Source organism: Bactrocera oleae, chromosome 5 (genome assembly GCF_042242935.1).
Source record: "Bactrocera oleae isolate idBacOlea1 chromosome 5, idBacOlea1, whole genome shotgun sequence".
NCBI classification, from domain to species: Eukaryota; Metazoa; Arthropoda; class Insecta; order Diptera; family Tephritidae; genus Bactrocera; species Bactrocera oleae.
This window is the reverse complement of record NC_091539.1, coordinates 50,866,117-50,893,826: the sequence shown is the minus strand read 5'-3', so window position 1 is coordinate 50,893,826 and position 27,710 is coordinate 50,866,117. Positions and strand designations below refer to the sequence as shown.

At 33.9% G+C, this 27,710-nt stretch overlaps 3 protein-coding genes across 3 annotated transcripts in view; 1 reads left to right on the top strand and 2 right to left on the bottom strand.

Annotated features, from left to right (window-relative positions):
- The window catches only part of LOC106618832 (uncharacterized), a 149,794-nt gene that overhangs the window by 59,994 nt on the left and 62,090 nt on the right, over positions 1–27,710 (bottom strand). The window lies entirely within an intron of this gene.
- On the bottom strand, positions 19,159–20,182 carry LOC106618837 (protein spaetzle-like). Its single transcript, XM_070109755.1, has one exon. The coding sequence runs from the start codon at positions 20,083–20,085 to the stop codon at positions 19,426–19,428; it is 660 nt and encodes a 219-aa protein (XP_069965856.1). The 5' UTR covers positions 20,086–20,182; the 3' UTR covers positions 19,159–19,425.
- Positions 20,192–21,927, top strand: LOC106618835 (protein spaetzle). Its single transcript, XM_036365787.2, has one exon. It carries the CDS (start codon positions 21,106–21,108, stop codon positions 21,823–21,825), a length of 720 nt encoding a protein of 239 aa, XP_036221680.1. The 5' UTR covers positions 20,192–21,105; the 3' UTR covers positions 21,826–21,927.

Sequence of the window (27,710 nt, the reverse complement as noted above, 5' to 3'; positions counted from 1 at the left end):
TTTTCTGTGATTTCAAATGTGTGGTGCTTTCAATTGAATGTTTCAGTGTTGTGGTTCCTGTCAGGATTTCCTGGTATAAAGCACAAATCGTGTGCTGGCCCCTTCGGCATTCACCAAATGTACAAGTATATTTACTGTACATCGCACACAAAGCTTTTCAAGCGCAGGCTAACACCAAAGTTTCCGTGTCACATTGGATTTCCATTTTTACGCACTACAGATATGTTTAACGTAAGTTTAAAGCTACATAAGAGGCGTTCTTAAAAGTGAAAAAATTAAAATTAATATCTTGGCAAATGTACAGAAACTAATATGATTAAATGTAGGTAAGCCATCTGTTATACACAATCGAAATACGAAATGTTTGGATAAACTTAAAAATTTCCAATTAATGCAAATATCAACAGAAACATTTGTAATATATTCACTTATATAGTATGAATTTTGCTTATCATACAATTAAAATTTTTTTTAAATATTATACAAAATCCTTTATATAGGAGTTTTATTCCCAGTTCTTAACCGTCTGCAGTTCGGTGATGAGTTGACGCTAAAGCCATTTTTCGCTTGAGTTTTTAAGGAACAACTTAACATTCCTATTCATTGACACATACATAGAATGTATTGTTAAAAGTTGCAACGTAAATTCAAAAAATAAACACATCTAAAAAATTGTATATTTTGCGCAAGCAACTACCGAATAGCAATAGAAAATCTAGTTCAGAATATTCTAATTAGAATGACTTTTTGTTATTTCTATGGGTTAATGTCTTCGCTATTTTAGACGTGATACATGTTTATGCTTAAGAAATAAATTAATCCCTGTTGCAATCCTTTTCAGTCCTTTTAATAAGTTACTTCTCATATATGATATTAAATATAGTGAAATGTAATCCAAACTTATTATTAAATATGAAAAATACAAAAATGAATGAATAGAGATTGGAATAGTTTAAAGAATTTGTAACAAGTTGGCCACGTATAATATAACAAATCTTTCAAGTTGCCTTCAATTCATTCCACAAAGTCCTTTATCCTACAGCGCTTTTAAGACAGGAAATTTTCTCTTTTTCTGTACTTCCAACAACTGAAATTTGCTGAAGCTAACTTAAAAAACTGTATAAATCCGACACAGAATTTTGTACCGAATACCGGAAGAACCTTGTCATTGTCCACATCAAATACTACAAATTCTATAAAGTAATGTTTATAAATGTAAACAAATTTTTGGCGAAAGAGAATTTTAATATTATATTTGGTTTTAGCTCATTCCTTAAATTAATGAAGTCTTCTACAACTGAGAACCTAGTGTTAACAGTGTGAATCAAGATATAAGTGCTATTAATTATTTTCCATGATAGGTGTCCCTTTATTTTGCTTGGCTTTTAAACTTATTATTTCGATATTAGCATCTTTTGGTTGGCATCACGTTCCCTGGGAACGTGAATTCAGTCGCTTACACTATTTTTTCTCGTATTTCATTTTGAATCACATCACAACGAATCTGAAATGACGTTACGTAGTCCATAAAAATTCTAACAATTCCGAAAGGTCGTATGATATTACTCAACGTCACTTTATACAGCAGTAGAGATCTTGTGGGCATACCGATTTTATGCGTAAAGGTAACTTTTTACGATAAAGAAATGTTCACGATGTGGTTTCTTTTTCGAAGATATTGTAATATTTAAGATTCTGTGAAAATTTTGTTACTGATATTTTATACCGATTCTTAGACTATGGGCGCTGATTATAAATCACTTTTATTGTGAATTTGTCAGATCATATTATAGTTTAACTTAGCAGATGAAATTTCTTTCAATATTCTGGAATATCAACACCAGATCTTCTTAATGTAACTAATCTTCATAGAGAAAGTACCTCGGAGCTTTATAAGGCAGACGTTTATTGTAGAATAAAAATAATTTCACCTTGAGCAGGTAGAAGCAAGCTATAACAAGTTCTACGCTTTTATACAGTAATAATCAAAATCAAAGGATGGTTTTGGAACATATATTGTTTTCTGTAACATTTTTTCTAAAATATTGCTCTGGTTAACTGCATTGAGAATAATAGATTTGGGGATTGTATGAAAATGTTTGTTGATTACACTGCCAGTCGCGGATTTTCAGTCGCCATAGTATTAAAGTTTCATGCTCTTGTGCTGAATAAGTGCTGAAAGTCGAATAGAGAGCTTGTTATTGATATTGCGCACAATCTACTTGAAAACGTAAATAAATTTCATATGTATTTCTTCTAAATTTACATTTACAATATCGTTACTACGTCCGAAAACATTTCATATTTGATATACAGCCCTCCGTTGGCCATGAAATTCGTGGCACTCGCCATATGAAGCCGACCGCATAACTTTTGACATATCCTAGTGGTCAAAACCAGCAAAACAAAAAGAGGTAATTTTGCCTGCGGCTGAAATATTTGAATATCTGAAATCCCACCATATTTGTGAATTCAACCGCAGTGAAATTCACTTTGCCGTACAGTGGCGCCTGTCAATCAAACGCGTGTCAAGCGGTCGTATGCTTGCAATACATACATACTGGCACATATATATGTGTGTTTGTACTGCGGTGCCAGTAAAAGTTGCATGATTCAAATGGTTGCATTAATTTTATGGCTGCTTCCTTGTGTGAACTTCGAATTCATGGCATTTTGAAATTGTAACCACTAAAACAACAACAACAACAACAACAACGAAACAAATGGAGCTCAGCGTTTAACTGTATCCAACTGCGCTGAATGTATTGCATATTTAATTTGGTTGCACAGTGTAACCAGCAAAATGCGGCAGTGGAAGTTGCCAACTAAATTTATCATACAATTTTAATGAATTGAGCTGTAAAGTAAAACACATATAAATCTACGTACACAGTTGCATGCATTTATAGTTTTTACCGAAGCTTCCGAGTCTGTTTAGTCTTTTTCTTGTTTGCATTCATTTTACTTTACTCTCTTAATCGTCACTGAATTTTTAATTAACCTTAAATGTTGCAGCGGTAACTGCTTAATTGCGTGCAAAAATTAAAGCTTAATTTTTCTACCAAATTCATGTGAATTAATCAACTGAAACGTGTGCAATTTTATTTATACAAAAGCTTTCCCTTTTTTGCGCTCGACATATTTTGTATTAACATTATGAAAGTTCGGCCTGTAAGCTCATATTTATACGCTTTAAGCACCTACATGTAAAGTGAATTTTTTGAAATTTCAGCAGTAATTTTAAGGTTCTTCCGGTTGACGGAAATTTGCGGCACGTTGGCGCTTCGCACGGTTGAAATGAATATGCGCCAGGATACTGATAGCTGCGTACACAGAATGAAAAATAATTTATTCGAAAATTTTAAATATTTATACACTTAAACCATACATTCTGAATAAAAATAATAGTCCTCTAATAGGGTTTGTAGTCACAACTTATGAGAAGCTTGGTCGTCCATTTTGTGGTGCTATGTGACGATGTTATCATAGGGTATAGAGAGTACTATAAATTTTAAGATTTTTTGGTATGTCTAACGGGTTTGAAATTAACTACTTTGGTATCAGAAAGAAGCTAGAAAGCTTAAAATTATCCGTCGAAGAACGACTGTTGATACTTAAGCATAATTTTAATGCTTGAAGAGCCGAGATATTTATTAAAGGCAAAGTAGTATGAAAAGCTATATTTTTTGTGGTAAAACTGTTTATAAAATAACTTCAAACAATTTTGATGATTGCTTTTAAACAGCAAGAAAATTCGTGTGCTCGTTTAACTGTCTTCTTTCTAAATATGAATCATCCGAAGCATATATGAGAAACCGTGATTCTGAAAATTGCATCTATAGGAGAGCCCAAATTCAAGAAAATAATAATTAACAATAGAGGCACAGGCACTCCACCCGGTATGGTTTCCAATATACCATCTAATCAAATTTGACCCGGACTGATCCATTGCAACTGCGCGCAACCCGAATCGTTAATAACATTTTTTCTAGTTTGGTACTACTTTTTTATATTCGTGTAAAGTTTGATCTACCTATGTTAATTAGTGTGTGTTTGGCAGTTGTTTGTTTATGAAGAGTGATAATGCTAAACTCGTCTTTTGGTAGACCTGAAGCTTTTGCAAAAAATTGGTTGACAATGTAGCTGAGGAGCCTACAACATCATTACTGGTGACGAGACGTAGCCTTATGAATATGACGTCGAAACTGTCCAACAATCTAGCTCTAAAAATAAGTAAAAACCGAAAAAACCAAAATTCGCTGAAGGCACTACCGGCTATCTGAGCCGAGGCTTATAACAGGGATAATAAAGATATATTGTATATTAGAATACGTGGAAATTTTTTTTTGTCATATTGATCATCATTCGTTGTTTTCTGCAATAAAAAATGTGTATTTGTGTCGATAGGATTAAAAAGCGAGCAAAATATTTAGGTTTCGACCTATTCAACGGTTGATCAGCAGTAGCAAAGTATGCTGACGTTTCGTTTATTTATGCCCATAATTTGTTTTCATAATTATCAACGTGTGAATAAACTTTTAAAACTTATCTAAACACTTACAGATTTTAAAAGAAACTTATATATAAGTAAGGCATTTCCATTAGTTTAACATTAGTCTCCTTCATAGTACGTAGCACATCACCAATATCAAACAGCAGTCCCACCAATACAGCTCTATAGTCCGCAGCAAATTTGTTGAGTCGTAGGTTTCTTTCGCCATGAGAAGCCTACAATTCATCGAGCTGTATTCCAGTTTTCTCCATAATGCGGTGCTAAAAATATTCACAGAGAAAGAAGATTTTGTTGCTACTTTTCCGCATTAATGACGCTGTGCTGTGCGTCCTTTCGAGCACTTTCTAATAATGACTTTGTTGTGTTACTTTGCTGTTGCCTTCACCTCACCTCAACTGAACTGTGTACACAGAATGCACATTATAACTGGACACCATCGGTGAAGTTCTAGTTAAAACCAACTGCATACTCACATATATATCGATATCTGTTTAATCTACTGATGTTGGCAAAGTGTCAGAGTAGTTCACCGAGCTGTAGCTTACTTAAGTGATTGACTTGCGGGGAAGTTGCGAATACTAAGCGAAAAACTTTTCCTGAGCATGCAGTGCGATTAAGTTGATTGAAATAAATTAATTGTTGAGGGCAGTACTGGACGGAGTTTTTTGTAGCTTTATTGAAGTTGATGTAAGGGCTTACTTATGTACGTAGGAGTGTATTGTACTCCTCCAATTTAGATATGGTATAGAACTTCACAGGTTTTTTTATTACTGCCAAGTGGTTATGGGAGTCTTTTCAATCACTCAAATTTTGAAAATTTAAAACATTTTTTTAACACCTATATATATATATATATGGTGGTACTCTTGTACAATCTTCTGCCAAACATATTATTAAGTTTCTTGTTGAAGAAGAGGCCTTAGTCAGCCAAAAGTTACCAAAATTGTAAGATATGATACTTTTTCAAAGTGTGAATCCCAACGTTGAATTCCAGAGTTCTTCTTTCCTGTGCTATTGAAACAACTATGTACATGTAGGAATATCTAGTGGAACTCTTTTGCGTCTTCAAAATGTCAAATTTTGCATCACTTCTTTTGTAGTTCCCAAAATATATCCAATTAACTACGAAATCTCGCAATTTGAAACCTATGAAGAGAGCGTCCCATTTTTGGCTGCTTTAGCTTGGGAGAATTGAAATATTTCCAACCTCTGCCAAATTCAATTAAATATTATTATAAAAGATATTTGTATGGGAGATATGTTATAGTTGTCCGATTTTTTTTTATTTTCACTGTCATTATTAAGTATGCATTAAAGAACAGTTCTGCAAAATTACTTTTAGCTTTTTAATTAAAGGCAGGATACCGATAGATATATATATTGTTGTCCGATCTCGCCGATTCCAACAGATGATCAATATAATATCAAATGCATGTCTGTATGTATTGAATTACATTCGCACATCTCAAAAACTGACGAAGAAATTTTTATAATCCTTAAAAGATAAACTTCGCCCTAAAAATCGCTGGCTCGAAACCGGCTTTAGACCCATATTCTCTTAGACATAATTGTTCAGAATGGACCGAAAAAAATGTACCCGCTCTAATGTATGTACTTATATTTTCATAGCGCCAGCATAGAACGGTTAAGTAAAAAAATAATAGTATAAGTGTTTTTACCATAGATCGCTCTCGTTAAAGAAAACTTAATTTCCAATATCTATTTAATTTGACAAGCCACAACGAATTTAATGCTGTATCATATATACCATCGATTGAATGAAAGCAATGTGTACTCGAGACACTTCATCCATAAAACTGCGTACATATAACATAGTATTTTTCGATTATTTTCTCTTTTTTGACATACCCCGCATTTATTAGAAGTTTCTCACTTCAAATAATCGAGACATCTACTCACCGTACAACATTTAATACATTTCCATGTTTAGGCAAATAAACCGTACAAAATTTCCAGACAGAATCGTTACACACAACTATTCAGGTACATATTGCTGACGCCCGGGCTTTAATGGTTACTAGGAAAACCCACTGCTTTATTATTTCGCAGTTTCAAGACAGACTGCAGACGAGCGCGTGCTACCTGTGCACTTCGTACTTAATGATCTGACTTTAGATATGTTAAATTTTAAGTAGCAATGCTCTGGCTGAGATATAAAAAGGTGAGAATTTTTGAAAACTTAAACAGTTAAGGCTGAAAATCAGTTTCATACACAACGCAACTGGAGAACCTAAGGATATTTCATACAGAATAAACATAATCACAAATCAATCATGGGCAGCATGCAATCTAAGGATCATAGTAATACAAGTGATATAGAATTATTCGAACTGGACACGAGCGAAAATAATTCAACGATGAGACGTTGCTCCACATTTACCGATATATATTATCAGGTGTCTACAGCCAGAGCGCGATTTCTTTATAATGGCAATCGTCCAAAGCCAATAAAAGAGTGTACATGTCAAAATTATGATCCAGTATATGTTCTTTGGAAGAACGGTTTTGAAAATACACACTTGCGCGCACCACGTAAGGTACCACCCATAAAAGGAAAGAACAGACGAATCTACGATATCACAGGTGTTTTAGCTGGTCAACAAACACCCAAGGGTTTCCCGTACTACACCATAAATAAAAAGTGTATGAGCTACAATGAGGATTTCAGTGATTACGAGGATATTAGCAGCAAAAAACCATTGCTAGGCGTGTCATCAACATCCATCATTCCACATACAGTCGCTAATAAAGATCATGAAGCAGTACCTTACGAAGTGCGCAGCAGCCAAGAGCCACTATTAGGCGCGCCAACAACATCGATTGTTTCAGATACAAACACCAATAAAAGTCAGCAGGCGGTGCTTAGCAATATCAATAATGAAGTCCAGAAGGAAATTTGTATGAAAGACATTCCCAAGGGCATACACGAGGATAGGTCGCATGGTATTCAAGCATCTTTTGTATGCAAAATGCCAATGGAGCAACCGATGATAATTCAAAACTTGCTGGTAGACCAGAAGCAGCAAAGCGCGGAGAAAGCTAGTGTAGCGAATAAAATGCACATTGCATTGAAAAAACAACCAAAACGATTGATTTTCAAAAACCACCAAAGAAGCTCCTCTAATTGGGAATCTACGGTTCATCAGCGGCATTTCATTGACATACACGATTTGGGCGGATGTTATTATATCTTTTAATTGTATAGCGATTATTGTGTCTTATTTATTGTAGTGAAAAATAATTTATAACTGTAAAATTTCAAGTAATAAAATTACACCATACTTATATTGTGTATATTTTCATATTGTAGAATTACATTTCTTCTCAAGCTTTCTTAGATTTATTTAAATTCCCTGCCGTTTTATGATTTGATTAGGGGAAAGTCAAACAAAGTGGCAACACTAACACACATTTGCAGTGCAACTAACCGCTGACGCATGCGCAATTTTAGTGCGCTTCTTTGAGAAATTTTAGAGAATTTTTACTTTTCCCGCCAAAAAATAGTTTTGATAACCCTAAAAATATAACTGTATTTGAAATCAATCACCCAAAACGACACATCGGAGGCCCCCTAAACAGTATACATAAATGAACAGTGTGACAAGCTAGGTCGAATTAGCCATGTCCATTTGTCTGTATATGTATATGTGAAGTAGTTCCTGAGTTTTTGAGATATCGATCTGAAATTTTGCGCCAGCTCTTTCCTCTTCAAAAAACTGCTTGTCGGAACGGCCCATATCGGACCACCATAGCATATAGCTGCCATACAAAGTGAACGAACTGAATACAGTGCTTGTATGGAAAAAATTTTCATTTGACGGGATATCTTTGCGAAATTGGGCATGAGTTATCGTCTAAGGCAATGGTACAATTTCCGATAAAATTGTTCAGATCGAGTCACTATAGCATATAACTGCCATACAAACTGATCGATCGCAGTTCTTGTAAGGAATTTTTTGTACGTGTGAAGGGTATTGTAGTTTCGGTACAACCGAAGTTGACGTTTTTTCTTGTTGTATTCTTATTTTCGACAATAATTTCTCATTTGAGCCTTTTACAATAGATAAACAAAAAACGAAACAAAACTTGCTAGCATTGAAGATAACTAGGGTTATACCATTGTAATGAGGTATCCCCATACTCTCTTGCATCCAATTGAACGCGATAAATTTGTTGTTGTAAATTTTGTGGCAAGAGAGGAATTGCGAGTCAAATCTAAATGTGGGGTGGAAAATAGCTGACCTATCTTTGACATTTGGGGATTTCCGATAATTGACTCTTCCCACAAATCTTTTCTTTTTCAATTGTTTTTCATTTCCAAGAAGTTTTCTAAAAAATGAAAAAGAAAAGAATCTAGTGCTTCTATTTTCCGCCCACATATGTCTATATATTACTTTTTACCTGCTACGTGTTGTATATGAGAAACTTTTTTGGGTGTGTCCTTGAAAGTTTTAAGGTTTCCACTACTATTTCGCTAATGGCATACATATATTATTTATTGTTAGTGTATTGTGGATATTTATTTTCTAAGTTTGAGCAGTTTATACAATTGAGTACCATATGCTATACAATCCCATTACATAAACCTTAAGAAAATAATTAAATTGTTAAAATATTTCACTTGTAGTTATTAATAAGAAATGTTGGTTCAAAGAGATACCTGGTACTTGAATAAAGTAGAGATGAAGTTTTTTTGGGAAAAGGTTATTTCTGGCTTTGGATTAAACTTCCCACTTATATACGATGTAAATAATTTTGCAAATATTCGATAAGTTTGAAGCCACCACCGAATTACGTGTAAAATGTTGCCTACATCTAGGCATATTTCTAGTAAAAATTGTAAGATATATTCATTTCAAATCTTCAAGATAATTAACATATATATATTTCCGTATGTAAATTATGTTCAAACTGCATCCTGAAATAATATGCGTATGTAATACTCAATCTGTTTTGAAATCTTAATGGTATCATTACTAATTTTTAACTGCAAAATTTGATTGGTTCTTTATTTATCTGACAGATGGCGCTCAATGACAAACTTTTCGACTTTTATCGATAAAATTTAGATCCTATACTCTTTGTTTGTTCTTTGGGTATTGATTTCTGATAAAATAAGTTCCTCATTCTCAGTTTCTAAATAAGGCCACTGTGAACATAGTATAATTTCGGAATTTTTGTTACCGCAAATTAAAGAACACACTGTCGCAAGATTTTTGGTCGATTTGAACACATAAAATTATGTTTATGAAGATAGAATAAGGTCAATAATTTACTCTAATTGTCATATACACAAGGACATAAAGTTCTTTCGTTTGCCTCTATGCCACATTAATTTCAATAACGTGGACCTAAGTCGACCTGTTTTGTGAAACATGTGTCTTTCGGTGCCGAAATTGGATAAAATCCCAAAAATATCCTTGTGTTAATATTTAAAGTTCATATATATGCATATGTTACATCTTTTTATTCTATTCTATATATGTATATTCAGTCTATTAACTAAAAATTTCCAAAAAAACAAATAATGGAATATATTCGGGATATTTTATTATTCCATATTATTGAACTCTCACTTAAAAAGGGGTTTCTTTGTCGGTTTCTTTTGTTATACGTTTATTACCACTAATAACAACATATGCTGAACAATTTTTACCTAAATTTTAAGCTTTGAGTTGTTCTAAATAAGAGAACAGTTATAATCGTCTACACCTAAATTCTTTAATGTACAAAAGTTTTGTCTGAGTGAGTTGGGTGAGTAACACGAGTTCTAAACCGAATATCAAAAAACTTTATTTTTTGTATAAAAAGGTAATGAATTCTCAGAGCTCACTTAGTTAAATTCAGTGATTTCACAGCATAGATCACATCGAGAGCTACTCCATTCTTTTTTCGGAGTTTTTAAAGATTTACTTATCTTTAACATGGGTGGGATGCAATCTAGAAGACGCACTTCATACTCTCAAACACCAATTGTTAAATATCGAAAATCATATATTGAGGAACCGCTGGGACGCTGTTCGACATTTTACGACATACCCAGCTGCACTGCTCCTATCATAACACCGCAGAAACGTCAAAAGTACGACCCGACTTATTCCATATGGAAGAGCGCATTTGAAGATAAAAACGCACGCAGCCCACGTACACTTTTACCCATAAAAGAAGATGATGCAGCTTTGCAGAATATTACAGATGCTGTGGCCGGTCAGTGTACTCCCAAAGGCTTCCCATCATTTACAGAGTTGAGAGAAAGTATGCGCCGTAAGAAGACAGTGAAATGCCAAGACGCCAGTGAAATTTTCGAAATAAAATTTCATATCACATCAGCGCTGCCGAAACCAGATTGCAGACTGAATACAAAGGAGAAATGTGTAGATTCAGTGACAGCTGTAGCACCATCGATTGAAAAAGTTGAAGCCCCCGAAAATTGTTTTCATACTGCTCTCAACGTTTTTGATTTCCACTTCTCGAATGAGAATGTATTTGACTATATTGATGTAGATGTTGGAGAGAATATTTATCCATGTGTGGAGACGTCCAGCCAACTAAGTGTTTACAGTGATTTATAAGATCTACCTGCCTTACTTGTAAAGTAATGATAATAATGTTAAAATAATATATCTTTTTGTATTTTAACTTTTTTTTGTATTTTGTAACTGTTTATTATTCTATATATTTATGATAAAGTTTGTAACATCCAGAAGAAATATATATATGAATGTCGAGCTGAGTCGATTTAGCCATATCTGTCTGTCTGTGGATCTGTTTATCTGTATAGTAATCTGTAACTGTCCGAATATTTTGCTACCTGGTGTATTGTTAAAGGTGTTTTTGAAAAGGTTCTTAATTTTTGTTTGGTTAATGTTTTACATATGTTTTTCTTTGTTTATGGAATGCCCAAAATATGTATCTATGGTACATATTTCCCAGAATTGAGGAGATTGTGCGATTCATGTGTATTATCATACATTCCTTGAAACAATTTATAATGACCTTTATTGCACATTTTAACAGTTTAGAATAAATGGAAATCAAGTTTAATAATTATTTTTCAAATTATATTTTTTTCTCACAAAATATACTGATTTTTATTTCTCGCTTACAAAATAAGAGCTCTTTGACAACAGTTATTTATTATTCATATATAATAGTTATATGGTGAGTTTTACTTAACTCTTACGCAATAAGATTGGAAGAATAAGCTTTTTGTTTTGCTTTGACAAATAATTGCTTTCCGTGAGAATATTATTTGTGCAGGCAAAACAAAAAGTTTACTCTTCAACATTTATTGGGTAAGAGTTAAGTAAAACTCACCGCATAACTATTATTCGGTGAGCAATAAATAACTGTTATCAAATAACTCTTATTTGGTAAGCGAAAAATAAAAATCAAATTCTAAAAGTTTTTGACATATTTGTGTAGACCTAAAAAAACAAAACAATTTCTATTTCTACATCTAAAGCATTATTTTTACAAGTGTCACTATTAAGGTAGTTAACTTAAGGATGTTTATTGATGTGAAGACATATTCAAAATGAAAATGAAATATATAACTTAAGATGAAATTTCTTAATTCATTAAGTTTTCAACTATTTTTTTTATTGAAATTTTGTGGGTACCAAGACTGTACCAAATCATAATTTAGAACATATTGTACATGATAGCGATTATGTTCATTTTTATAATACTTAACTACAAAATTAAAATCTTTCATGTTATTTTCTGTAAATTTAATATTAAAAAAAAAAAATAATAGATGGCGCTAACTGACACGATATATAATATATATTATTGATTATTACTGATAAAATTCAGAACTGTTTTTAAGTTAATAATAAAATATGTTCTAAGTATATGAGAACATAGTCAAATGTTTATAGACATTTTTGTTACTGTAATTTGGAATATTCATTCTTATTCATTTGGTCTGATTCCGTCACAAAATCATGATTAAATGTTATTATTTAATCATTTATGTATATAAGGTATATTAAGCTTAGACCATGTACATCTCAATGAATTGAATTCGACTTACTTCCTAAATAACTTTATGATAACAAAAGTTGAAATCGTACTAGCTCAATTTTCTTTAAAAAAAAAAGTATGTAGCATATAGATCCTTTATAAAGGACAATATGTGATTTGTGAAGTGTGTTATAACTCTGGTGCAACGACGTTAAAGTTTGTTCTTGTTTTTTGAACATTTAAAAAAGTTTTAATGATATCAATGTCACTGAAAAGATAAGGTCTGTTAGGCACTATTTTTAAGTGACAGACATTGAAAAGACTTATAGTACATGGTCCTATTCCAAGATCTATATTTATTTTTAATAAAATTATTGCAAAGTGAAAGCTGAATCGAATTGGTGTTATATTAATACTGTATAATTGATATTAGGTTCAAATCGGTCGAGACATTGCTGAGGTTTGGTAATTACAGCTAAAAGTGATCTGTGACATTTCAATACCAAACTTCATTTGCATGTACGTACATGGTCCAGACTAATTTGATATAGAAAATTATATTTCTATCTCGACAAGTCTTAGATGTTAGAAATAACCGTTGAACAACATTACTATACGCTGTGCATTACACTACGTGAGTATAAAAAATTCTTACCTAAACCCTAACCTAACCCTTCTGTTGTAAAAACAACATAATGCCGGTAATACAAGTATCGTCAACACCTAATTTCATGGAAATACAATGAAAATGAATCAGTTATGACCTTGTGACTTAAAGCTTACAAAGCGACAACTTTAGGCTACCTGTGCCTGCGATCCTCAATACCAATACCAAAATACTAAATTTTGTGTATAAAAAGGTATCAACTTCTCAGAGTTTACTTAGTTAAGTTCAGTGATTTCACAGCATAAGAGCTACTCCGTTATTTTTTGAAAATCTTCGAAAGTTTACTTTTCTTAAAAATGGGTGGAGTGCAATCTAGCAAACGCGGTTCGTATCCCCAAACACCCCTAGTTGAATATCGTAAAGGGTACATTGAAGAACCGCTGGGATTTTGTTCCACATTTAATGACATCCCGGTCTGCGCTGCTCTACCTGCTGCGGTAAAATATACACCTGTCAATCCACCGCAGAAACGTCAAAAGCATGATACTACAAATTTGATAAAACATCAACCTACACAGTTATCCATAAATGAGGTAAATACAACTTCGCAGAAGATATTAGATGTCGTGACCGGTCAGTGTGCTTCCAAAGGCTTTCCATCCTTTTCCGAGTTGAGAGATAGTATGCGGCGTAAAAAGATAGTGAAACGTCAAGATCCTAGTGAAAATCTCGCAATGGAGGCGCTACCGAACCCTGAATGCAAACTGATTTCAGAGAAGACATGTTTTGATTTGGTAGCACCAACACCACCGACTGAAAAAGGTGAAACCACCGAAAATTGTTTTAATACTCCTCTCAATGAATGTGATTTCAACTTCTCTAACGAGAATCTATTTGAATATATTGATGATGATATTGGAGAGAATCTATTCCCTTGTGAGGAAACGTCCAGCCAACTTAGTTACTGCAGCGATTCATCAGATACATCCGACCTCCGAAAGAAGTTCTCCTATGAAATGCGTAAAGATTATTATTACTTGTAAAGTCTTTTTCATAAAAGAAAACAACTTTTTGTAACGACAGCCTGTAAATTCCAATAAAAAATATATAGCTGTGATAAATTTGAAACTTTGTGTTAATTGTACAATTTTATTTCATGAAAATCTTGCATTTTTGTTTAGATGATTTAAGTGGTTTTTTTGGTGGAAAGTTATCAGGATATTTTTTTTTTTAGATTTTAAGATCTTGTGGGTCATAAGTTTTTGTACGTGAGTGATTCGTCTTGGTTCTTAAAAAGTTTTGTACATCCATGGAACTTGTAGGGAGTTCTTTAGTCAAAATGGCACCAATATTTGAGACTGTAATTGGCGAGAATAAAAGTAGACACGTTGGCTTACTGTTTGCTAATTTAGTTTTAGGGGACTGAAGGGATACTTTTCGGGGAAATTTTAATGCAGTACTGATTTCGGCTATACTAGAGTAATGTTTGAATTTTTTGCGATCGTATAGCATTTAAGATCTGTCAGAACGATAAAAAAATCGTATTATGATGAGGATAATATCTTAAATATATATGCCTTATAAAGTGTCACAGTTATCTCTGCATCATTTTTGGAAACATTTTATTGTACGGGTTAAATTTTGAGGATAAAAGATTGCCCAAAAGTATAGCAAAAAAAAATAACGTTATCCTGACAAATGATGCAGACTCAAAACACTTTTAGATGACAGTTATGTAATAGAAACTAGACCATTGGCTTTAATCATACTTCGGACATGATATTTTTGAAAATAGTTCAACTCAGACCTTAATGATCGAACTAACCATATTTTTCCAAGGTATTCCATTATTACCTATGCATATTTTTTATGTCTACAAGTATGTTTTTGTACCATGAACAGTAGCGTAAATTCATATCTCGCTTCTAATTACTTGGAAACATATTTTGATTTGTAGATTTTGTGAGAAATTGAATTCACTTCAAAAGAGGTCTACGAGTTTTTCGTAAACCTAACCGTTAACAGGTAAGGAAGTTCTAAGTTCGGGTGTAGCCGAACATTTTATACTCTCACAACTTGAAAACATCAAAGCCCGGAAATTAGATTTGAAAATGAGGTATGCACTGCGACCTAGGGTCTATTGTGCCCGTCATGTGTTGGCAAAATTTTATATTAAAGAATTCCAATTCATCCAATTTTTGACCCAAAGACGTACTTTTATCGAGAGTATTATTTATTTATTTAATTATATGAATTTCAATTATATATCTTACACATTGACCGATATTTTCGGTATAAAATCAACTATAGGAACTGGGTCCACATATTCAGTACCTAGGGGCTTGGACAGTTTTGATTCGATTTAGACAATTTTTGGTCCCAAAGTGGCATACTTTAAACGTATTATTCACGCAGGGTTTTACCCCGATACATTCATTGTTGCTTGATTTACATAGTGGAAAAAATGGTGTTATATGGGATATGGGCGTGGTTGTAACCCGATTTCGCCCATTTTCGCACTATAACATAGAAATATTAGAAGAATGGTTTTAGGTGATAAAAAGATCGATTAGGTGAACAAAACTATAATACTCTATAGCAACATGTTGCGGGAGTAAAGAGTTGGAAAAAGCGCTGGCATAAGTGCGTAATATTGAATGTGGACTATTTTGAAGGCACCAATATTAACGTAGGCGAGTGAATAAATATTGTTTTAAAAAAACCAGTATTCCCGTTATTTTTTGAACTCACTCGTATATACGTACTAGTCCCTTAGTATTTGAGATATTGATCTGAAATGTCGATTTTTTCTCCCCTAAAAGCTGCTTATTTGTTATAACCGTTGATATCAGACTAATATAGTACATAGCTGTCATACAAACTGGCCGATACAAATTAAGTTCTTGTATGGCAATTTTTTTATTTGACAAAATATTCTTCCGAAATTTGGCACAAATTATTGCCCAAAGCAACGCAACAATCTCCGAATAAATTGTTCAGATCGGATCAATAAAACATATAGCTGTCATTCAAAGTAAGCTATTAAAGTCAAGATAACGATCTTTCTATACCCTTTAATGCTATAAAAACGCACGTATGAAGGGTATTAAACGCTTCGGTGCGGCCACAGTTAAGGCTTTTTCTTGTTTAGTTGATCAATTCCCTACAAAAATTAATTAAAATATTCAGCATATATATATATATATATATATATGCTCAAAATTCTTACCTAAGTTCTAACATTTCTGTCTTAAATGACAACAGGTAAAATTGTCAACACCTGATTTCGCGGAAAAACAATGATAAGAATTATATTTTGTCTCTGTGAATTTAGGTTATAAATTTAAGCTACCTGTACCTGTCATCCTTAAAAAACTAATACCAAGGAACAATATTTTTTGTATAAAACGGTAACAACTTTTCACCGTTCTCTTAGTCAAGTTCTATAATTTCACAACGTATGATCACATCGAGGAGTACTCCGTTATTTTTCCGCAGTATTACGAAAGTTTTTTAAATTAAACATGGGAGGAATGCAATCAAGAAGACATGATGCTTGTACCCAAACACCGTCATTTGAGTATCGCAAAGAATATATTGAAGTACCTCTGGGATGTTATTCCACATTTTACGACATACCAGTCTGCACTGCTCCACCAGCTACAATAAACATTTCTTTCAACGCCCGAACTACCCAGCCACCAAACAAACGTCAAAAGTACGACCCAACCTATTCACCATGGCAGAGAGCATTTGAAGAAAAAAGCTTCAGTACCCTCAAGGGCTCTCCATCATACAACGTTTTGAGGAAGCGAACGCGCAGTAAGAAGACAGTGAAACGTCAAGATGTTCTTGATAATTTCGAACTGAACCTTTGTAGTAATTCAATGTTGACGAAATCTAGAAGTAAGCAGAACGAAAAAATTAACTTTGCGGATTCGGAGGCACTTGCACCTTCGCCTCGTAGCAAATCGACTTTAACTGAGTTTGAAAACCAGCGGAACAAAAAGGTGACATTTGTGGATGCAATAACACCAGCACCATCGGTACGTAGTCATACAGCTTTCTCGAAATCTGAAAACATACGGAACAAAAAAGTGGAATTTGAAGATTCGATAGCACCTGGAAAATCGGTTCGTAGAAATTCGACTTTACTGAAATCTGAAAGCCAGCAGAAGAAGAAAGTGACATTTGCAGTTCCCATAGCATCTACACTATCGATTCGTAGCCATTCAACTGTCACGAAATCTAAAAGCAATCGAAACCAAAAGGTGGAATTTGAAGATTTGATAGCACCTGCAAAATCGAATCGTTGCAATTCGACGTTACCGACATCTGAAAGCCACAGGATTACAGAGATAACATGTGCGCATCCTAAAGTACCAGTACCATTGAGTAATAAAGATAAAACCACCGAAAATTGTTTTCATACCCCCCGCAAATACTATGATTTGAACTTCTCTAATGAGAAGCTGTTTACCGATACCGATGATGACAATGGAACGAAGCTGTATTCATGTGAGAGGAGCCAACTTAATTATAACAGCGATTCATCAGATCACTCTATCGTAACGATAAATTTGTCTTATGAAATGCGGAAAAGTTATTATTACTTGTAAACTCTTCTTCATAAAAAAGATAAATCTTTGTAACGACACCTGTAGATTTCTATAATAAAACCTTCCTGATAAATTTAAAAATTTATAATAAGTATGCTATTTTTATTTTCAGAAAGTTTTGTATTTGCCAAAAAAATATGGAGAGGGAAGATTGGTATTTTAGTGGCAGAACGCAATAATTGGAGTATTCCTTTCATAAACACATTTTGTCTCTCTCACTGGCAAGTCAACAAAAGTTCTATAGTAGGCAGTATTCTAGCGGATAATTGAAATGCTGGTGTTGATGAATTAGTTCGTAAAGAATCGGTTTCTTCTATGATTATATAAATATAAATTTAACTATATCGTTGCAAGTCTGATCTCTTCCGCACTAATATTACAACACTAGTAGTAACAACTAGTGTGTTTGCAAGTAGTTTAAAATACGTGTACAAAAACAAAATCAATAAGGATTACTTAAAAATAATAAATTCGTGCACAAATTCGCAACTTACACATAAAAACATACTTTAATTGAGAAATCGCAGAAAAAACCAACATATTTTTAATTGAATTCATTATTTGTCGACGCAAAAAAAATCGCACAGTTTTCAGTGCCATGCAAATTAATATCTTACCGTTTTTATTCTCATATGTTAAAGTGGGATTATAATAAAAAATATGTTAACATTTTAAACAAAAGTGGGATTTATTTAAACTTTAAAGGAACTGGGTAATACATTTTATCTCACATTTAATTTGCTTACGATGAACGACAAGATCACGACAAATAAGGCAGTACTGTATGATTTTCTGATATTGGGATTCAATAGCTGTCTTCAATTCGCCATTTCTCTGCTCTCGTTGTCAGAAAATTTTTATTTAAAATCACCAACAAAATTATCGAGTTGCATTCATAGAAGAGAGAATGCGGTTTCCTCATAAAAGTTGTATAGCCGCTATCTTCAATGCAACCAAATTTGGTTTTGTATATTTTATGCCAGTTTTATCATTGTGAATGGCTCAAGGTTTTTAAAAATTAAATAAATAAATTATAAGTTTTACCATTGTGAATGCGCAAATGAAAATTATTCTCAAAAATTAATATACAATTTTTTTTTTTTTAAACTTAAAGCTGAATAAATTATTATTGTTCATAGAAAAAAAAAGGAGATGAGTCAGTAAAATGTTCTTTGATGTGGAAAAGATAGGATCGCAGCACAATTGCTAGAATCAGGAGATATGTTGGCGCAGAGTTGCATCGCGAATGCTGTCTGTTTGCTTGAACATCTGTTGTAGTTTGTTCGATTCGCTTCTCTCTTATGTTTGGATAAACGAAGACAGCGAGTGTTCGTCACTCTTAGACTAAACGCATAATAAAGCGGAGAGTTTCTGGGCGATAAAACAGCCATAAATTGTTAAGGAGTCGACAACATGGACGAGTAAAAGAGTTTTAATAAATTTTCGCTTTGATTATTGTCCTTTCTAAAGAATTTAATTCAGTTCTCATACATTCCCATACTTAAAGCAATATTGAAACACCATGCGTTTCAATACACTAACTAATTTTTTAATATCTTATATCTCTTCTTGCAAGTTCTAAATAATAATATCGTAATGCAAGCTAAAATTTTAACATTAATACATTTTAATTAAAATGTCTATTTTTATTACTATTTTAAATTAAATATTATTACTTATATTCTAGGTATATATCTTTATGTGGAGCACATTCTACATTTGCAGGTACTTGGCAATTTCACCATTTCCTCCTTCATCACGCCATTCACCAACACAACCAATTTACGATAGGTGAAACTTTGTTTACATTTTGGAATATCCTTCAGCGGCAAGGTACTATTCTCTTCGCATGGTCGGCCCTCATTTTCGCACTCCTCTACCAAAATACCTTGCTTGTGTTGTCCATGTTGCACTATCAACAACCATTTCGAATCCTCTGACTCAGCGCCCTTTGGATATATAATATTTGTTCTACTATTACATGGCAACTTTCCAAAATCCATGCGGGTTGCCACCATTTGTGCTGGTTCCAAATCGTCTTTGAAATATTCCTTGAATTTAGCAAATTGTTCTGGGTCGATTTTGTCTAGACGTGTAGCCTCCATATAATTTTCAACCTCTTTACAATATGACTTTCCAGCTCTACGTTCGGCGCAAACAATTTCGTCATCCTCAAGTTCTTCTCTTGCTATTCCTGTGTTGTATACCATAATACCTTCGCCAACTTTAAAGATACTCTGCAGTTTATTGATCACATCTTTGGGTGCATCGGCTTTAGGCAGTGGTCTGCCATTGGTTTTTCGAAGCATCAAGAAAAATGCAACCATTGTGAGCAATAACGACAACTTTACAGACATCTTATTTGTTTTAATATAGAAATGCTCTAAATGTGAAATTCTCTGGCTTACTTTTTTGAGTAAAAAAAACTTAAACTGTCTATTCGCTTTCACTTCAGTGTTAATGACTGATGCCTCGAGCCCATTTTTAGCTCAATATATAGCTCGCTCTGAGGAGAAAAATCTGCTGTTATCGCGACTGCAGCGAGAAAAGTTTCCGCGATTTTTTAGTAAGCAGAATAGGAAATTCCCGTGCAGTCAGGTAAAAAAGTTCGCGCGATTATTTCCGAAGCAGATTAGGAAATTCCGGTGGAGTTAAAAAAGGATTTAATTGTTTTGTTGTAAAACGAATAAAAAGGTTCGTGCGAATATTTCGGAAGCATTTCATTGCTATGCTGTATGAAAGGTATAAAGGGAAGTATGGATTTTTATTTTCAATTTCAGATTGTATACATTAAATTTATGAAAATCGGAAACTTTAGGTTTTCTATTTAGTAATGGCATTCTAAAGACAATTCCCATAATTGCAGGTGATTTATGTTTTGCAGGTGATGAAATAATATTTGTGAAGCTTATCTGAATTTTGTGGCATATTTAAAATTTTATTTTAAACCGAAATTTATCTTCCCGTACTTGTTTTTTCCCATAACAAATGACTGTATATACGGTCATGCAAACACTAAATCCATATGCAGTTAAGGTCAGAAATGACAATATTTTCAGGTTTTTTTTTTGGAGAGGGGAGAACACAACGCAGTGCATCAGCTGTCGTCGCACTCCTAAAGTAACCCATAATTTGGGAAAACCCAATGGAAATTACCTTAAGATGTGTTTCGGAAAGGTTAAGGCACAAAGAGAAACTGTACAGGTACTGCACATATAAACTCGAAGTTTTCAGTCATGTACACCTTACTCGGCCTTGTGTATATATATTGTGCTGGAAATTTTATTTTAGTGTTCAGTAGTCAACAAAATTTCCAGCGGCGAAGACACATCGTATTAAAATAAAAGTGATATTCAACATCTAAATTCCAAAAATCAATGAAGGCAATGAAACTAACATTTTTATTAACATTAACGGCGTTTTCGTTATTGTTGAGAGTGCAAAAAACCAATAGCAGACCACAATCGCACGCTGATCCGAATGGGGCTAACGATGTGCTTAGTAAATTGGATAGTATCTTCAAAGTCGGTCCCGGTATGATGGTATTCAGTACGCTACCCTCAGGCGCCCATCCCAATGAGGTTGTTGGCAAAGATGACAACGGCGAGAATATTATCTGCGCAGAACGCACTGCTGGGCAGTCATACTGCACTGATGTGCCAAATTATTTGGAATCCTCACAGCTAGACAAGATCGATCCGCAGCAGTTTGAGCAATTCAGTTCATATTTCAAAGACGATTTCATGCAACCCTTCAATGTGACAAATCGCATGAACGAGGAGGCGGAGGAGAACTTTTGCAATAGCAAATCGCGCATCATTTATCCGAAAAGTGTTGAAACAAAAGAGTCCAAATGGGTGTTGGTAGTGCAGCATGAACGCCATAGACAGGGCGTGTTGGTGGAGCAGTGCGAAAATGAGGGCAGTTCCTGTAAATATGAGGATCTAATGCCCATTGGCGTCTCATCCAAATGCAAACAACACTATGTCTATAGAAGCTTGATAGTATTGGTGAATGGTGTGTTGGTAGAGCGTATGGTTAAATTGCCAAATTATTGTGAATGTGTTTTACGCTTTAATTTAAGAAGGAAATATTGAATTTTATATACAGTTATTTAGTTTAGATAGTTATGTTTATTAGTGTTACATATATTTTATATACAGTTTTATTTAAGCAAAATATAAAAAATATATATTATAGTTCATGGCCTTATAAATGAAAACAAGAAAAACCCTTAATTTCGGCTTCACCGAAGCTATTATACCCTTCACAGGTGCATTTTTGTAGCATAAAAAGGTATAAAAGATCTTCATTTGATTTTGATAAGTCAGTTCGAATGGCAGCTATAAGCAATATTGGGCCGATCTGAACAATATGTTCGGATATTATAGCGATGGCTATAAATATATACCAAATTTGCATACAAGGAATTGAGTTTGATTGGTCAGTTGTATATGTTATAGACTGCCCGATTTGTAATTTTTTTTTTTTTTTTATGAATAAAACCGTTTTCCGTACAAGGGCTTGAGTTTAATCGTTCAGTTTGTAGGGCAGCTATAGTTCGCGTATATCCAGATAGACGGACTTGCGAACATGGTTAAGTCGGCTGAGCTCGTCACGCTGATTATTTGTATATATACTAAAAAGGGTCTCCGACGTCTCCTTTTAAGTGTTACAAAGATCATTGCAAACATACAAGTTGAAGTTATAATAAGTTAGTAGTCACTTATGTATTATATGTATAAGAGAGTATATAAAAACCTCATCTCTATTACGTCAGTCGGTGCTTGTTCAATTCATTTCTTTCGCTATATAATATACGAATCATGATATTATTGGCGGACCCCCACTCTATTAGTTCCGTTCACTCTATCTTGTCTGGTTCATGAATATCCTATTTTGGAAGTCGTTGATTTCATTTATCTTATAGTACGTCTTAAACTCGAAAGCAATGTCAGTCTTGGGCTGCAAGGAAAGCTAATGAACTCTAAATCATTTTAGAGCTTTAAGTAAACCGAGAAAGAGAGAGACCTCCTGTAAAGACCAAATCGAAATTGGCATATTATATACAGACAATTTATGATTACTTCGCAAATTTCAATATTAAAAAGGCTTATTTATAGAAATGAGAATAAAATCAAACCTGTGGCTTTTAAATAGCCCACCAAAACTACCGAAAGCAAGACCACCTACTGTGGAAATAAGCTATGGAAATCATATGATCGTTTTTTTTCTGCTGAAAATCTAGAAAAAACTTAAACACAGACCTTGTAAAATCTACTCATTTCCATCTATGTAAAATATGAGCCTAAAACAACCTTAAATTCAGAAACCAGATGTATTTGCATTTAATAAAATATTTCTTCATATATACTGGCATGTACGTACTTACTTGTATACTATAATATAAACATATAAATATGATTAACAAAAAAATATTCCTTTTGCCAAATTAATCGATGCTGGCACTGGTATAAAAGTGGATATTGTCCTTTTATATGACCTCATAAAACACAATGTCGGTTTCTACAATACGTGTATTATGTATTAGTGTAGCACACATCAGCAATAATTTGTATAGTCGTCATGTGAAATTTTTGCTGATAAGCATCTCCAGTATTGTTCAATATCAATTGCAAATGGGTCATGTCTTCTGCTTGAATAATTTTGCTATTTATATATTCCTATAAGCATTATTCACCTGGCATATATATCTATCTACCATATATAATTGAAATGTGAACATACTTTTTTTCTACATAACCTCGTACATAAATATAGCACCACCATTAGTGTTGAACTGAACCGACAATAGATATTGTATGGAAAAAATGAGCTTAGTTTAGTAAAAAACACTAGTTGAAACTATGATTTATTTCGTAAACGGGTAAAAATTTAAATAATCAAATTACAATCCTTTTCAATTGAAAATTTTAAGTCGAGACGCTGCTCAAGGAGTTTATAAAACTTATATTAAAATTTTAAGAAACATCTGTTTTTAAATTAAAAAATCTTAGTTAGAAGAGGTTACGTACAAAATTCTTTTATAATAATGGTCCAGTAAAAAGTTCGTTCGGTTTTTATCTAAGAGATGGCGTTTTTATCCATAGTACTAGTGTTACGTGTGGCATCATGTCATACTATACGGTGCTGAAAACGTGTTTATTTCCGCTAAAAGTTTGTCTTTGACAGTTTTTCGATTGATTAACTCAGTACGTTGTGAGCGCTCGTCAAAGATGGACACCAGCAAAGAGAAAATTCGCTATATTTTACAATTTTTCTTCGATCAAGGCGAAAAAGCAGCCAAAATGGCTGAAAACATTAATTTAGTTTATGGGCCCGATACTGTAAACGAACGTGTAGCACCAAAGGGGTTTGCTAGGTTCCGTTCCGGTAATTTCGATGTCAAAGATGCACCACGCGTCGGGAGGCCTGTCGTCGAAAATTGCGATAAAATCATGAAATAGTGGAAACAGACCGTCACGTGAGCACTTATTTAATTGCTGAGGAACTAAAGATAAGCCAGAAAACCGTTTGGAACCATTTGCATAACCTTGGATTCAAAAAGGAGCTCGATGTTTGGGTGTCACACGAACTAACGCAAAAAACATGATGGACTGAATTTCCATCTGCGAATCGCTGCTGAATCGCTACAAAATCGACGGGAAGCGGCCCAGACGGTGGCCAAGACCGGATTGACGGCCAGGAAGGTTTTGCTGTGTGTTTGGTGGGATTGGAAGGGAATCATCCACTATGAGCTGCTCCCCTATGGCCAAACGCTCAATTGAGCCCTCTACTGCCAACAACTAGACCGCTTGAAGGCAGCACTCATCCAGAAGAGGCCATCTAGAGAGGCACCAAGAGAGGCCTGTGAAAATTGGCTCTCCGAGTAGGGACGCGGCCTTCTACGAGAGGGGTATAATGAAGTTGGCATCTCGTTGGCGACAAGCTTATGAACAAAACGGCGCATATTTGACTTAAATCGGACATATGTACACAAAGTTATTATCTTTTGAAAAATCAATAAAAGACCAAAAAAAGAAACTTTGTTATGATGTTATTACTTAAGTTATCCTTATTTTATTCACTAAGCTAACTCAAATATACACAAATTCCTTAGGCATTATATGCAATAATGCTATACTGTTTCAGATTTTTAGTATATGAGTATTTTCTGCCAATTACGACCTGTTTAGTCTTTAGGACCAAGCACTTAGGAACACTTTATTTCAGACGTGGAAGTGTCTACATAAGGACGAATTAGTCTGCCTTTTGGTATATGACTGATATGATATGCATAGATAAACCTAGTGTTTTAATCACTAGGCGCTTTTCGTTATTTCCTGGGTTTCCTGTGTCTTTTAGTACTTAATATGGCCGCCCTTAGCTTTACTAATAAGATTCATCCTCTGAGACATACTTTTAATTAAATTATTTCAAATTTGTGGGCTTCATTGACGGCTACTCTCTGTTCTTCAACGTTTTTAAGGAGTAAATTTCACATAAAAGTTCTTTTCTTTGATATATTCCACAGATTATCAATAGGATTTTTGTGAGGCGAATGTGCAGTAGGGTGGGCCAAAAAACAATTTTAATTTTTTTTCTTAGTTACCATAAAAATCTCATCCGAAATGATAAAAAATTTTGGTAAAGTTTGAGCTCTTAATATTAATATTAAGAGGTGCCTCGTTGATATTTTCGATTTCCCATATAAATAACACAGGAAATTTTGTTTTTTTCTTTGGATTTTTATTGTACACAAACAAATAATTGTTAAGCGAGAATCAACACATATTTTTAAAGGAAATTAACCGATCTACAAAAAAGGCTTGAAAATTTTTTTGGTTGAGTCAACTTATTTCAAGTTATTCGCAGTTTTTTATGATTTTCTGTTGGACTTTAACTTAAAATTTTTTTTTGGCCCACCCTAATGTGCAGAGCAATCTATACATGTGACTTCCCTGTCCTGGAGCCCTAAATAGTGTATATTAAGTTGGCCAGCCCCCTATAAATTTAATATATACATAAATTATCAGCATGATGAGCTGATTTGATTTAGTTATGACCGTCTGTCTGTATATACGCAAACTAGTTTCTCAGTTTTTGAAATATCGATCTGAAACAGCCTCACATTTTTTTATGGCTCCCGGCAATTTTAGTCGTTTCGAGGATATTTTCGTGGAGGAAGACAGCTTCTTTCTTTGTTTTCAAATTTGAAAACAAAACCTACTGAAACACTGTTTTTTTTTAATACACTCGGCTTCAGTTTCTGCGACACCTGCGTGACACTTATCAATAAAATGACTGGACAGTAGGAAACAAGCAAGCGAATTTGTTGCACCAATTTGGATAATATCGCATATTCGTCATGAAAAGAATAAAATGGAAAAGTATCATTTTTAATGAACACTTTGGTGGCTCACTGTATACATATGTGTATTATTTATGTATGCATTTGTTGTTCATCATACATATATTGATATTGATTACTTGCTTGACAGTGACGCTTGTTATGTCACAGCTGTCCAAAACTATGTCGCGTTCGCCTTGGGTCCTTCAATGTCAAGCGAACGTGACCTTAACACTGCTTTGTTTGTAATTTTGATTTATGGCATTTTCCGAACCAATTAAGAGTTGACAAAACTGTACACGTCTCGAGCAATCATATATTTTTATCCGCTTCTATTTTGTATATTTACTTCCATTGCAAAAGGTTTGAAAATTACTTGTTTCTAGTTCTTTAACTTTTCTGTAATGAAATTAATATTTTCTTTTTTTTTTTTGCTGTTGACAAGCAGGAAAAGTTAATTAGAAGCGAAATTGCGAGTGTGCAGATGACAGTAAATGAAAGACGATATTTTTCGTAAACACCACAAATGTTACAAATTATTTACTAACTCTGCAATAACAATGTAAACAACTGTGTCTGCTGCAATTGTATATTGCAGCGAGTATTTTGACAGCAAGAACAACAATGGCGAACATGAAGGCATATTGCAAATTCATACACACATACTAACAAACATTGTTGCAATTGAGTGAGGGCGCCAACAGCTGCCGGCAGATTCCGTGTGCCACCGCTGACTTCTGTCATCTCGTGTAAATGAGCTGCGCGGAAACGCGAGCGGCAACAATGTGCACCAGCAACATTAGCAGCACCACTGAAAGCCACAAAGTTCAATGTCAGTGGCAGCCGGCAGCCAACGGGTGATGGGATAACAAATAAGTTGTTGCTGCAAAATCATTTTTTATGCGTCTGCAGTTACCGCCAGTGCAGCAGGAATGTAGAAATAAAGGAAGATAAAAATAATAGAAAAGTGTTAAAAAAAAGTTAGAAATAAAACACCTCATGGCAACTGGAGTAAAGCCAAGCGAAACACACAACAAAAATAGAATGCCTCATAAAAAGTGTGTTCACTGCGGTCGGGAAGCGTAAAAATAACTAGTAGGAATACAAGAAAAATGCGAATGTAAAAGCTGTGGCAGCTGTGAAGGCTGTTCTCAGTTTGCTTCATTCCCATCTTTTAATTTACAAGAATCGCCCCGTACCACACCCGCGTGTTAAATGAAGCTGGCAAACGCGTGACGCTGCATTAAATATGAAAAAATTCTACATTTTATTTTCCCGTTTTCTCTCTTCTCTTGTTTCCGTATGCTTTGGAAGCGAAAGGTTTACTTGGTTGCTCAGCTGTTAACATCATCATGCGATTTCACTTAGTAACAGTCGCAGAAATATTTATTACTTTTTTTTATTTAAGTAACTAAGTGTATATACGTGTAATTATTATGACGAATAAGTTAGAAAGGAACGTAAGATAATTTACACCTTTTGATGCAATAAGGTCTCTAAAACATAAGTTCAGCACCCAGTCTAAGAATCCTACTACAGAATCAGAATCCTCTGTAGCAAAGAAATTTTATAGACGATTATATTGGGTCGAAAGGCTAATCTTCGCACCAAAGGTATCGCGGAATCGCACTT

Coding starts and splice junctions, on each gene's coding strand:
- LOC106618837 (XM_070109755.1), bottom strand. CDS start 20,085: ATGTCTGTAAAGTTGTCGTTATTGCTCACAATGGTTGCATTTTTCTTG.
- LOC106618835 (XM_036365787.2), top strand. CDS start 21,106: ATGAAGGCAATGAAACTAACATTTTTATTAACATTAACGGCGTTTTCG.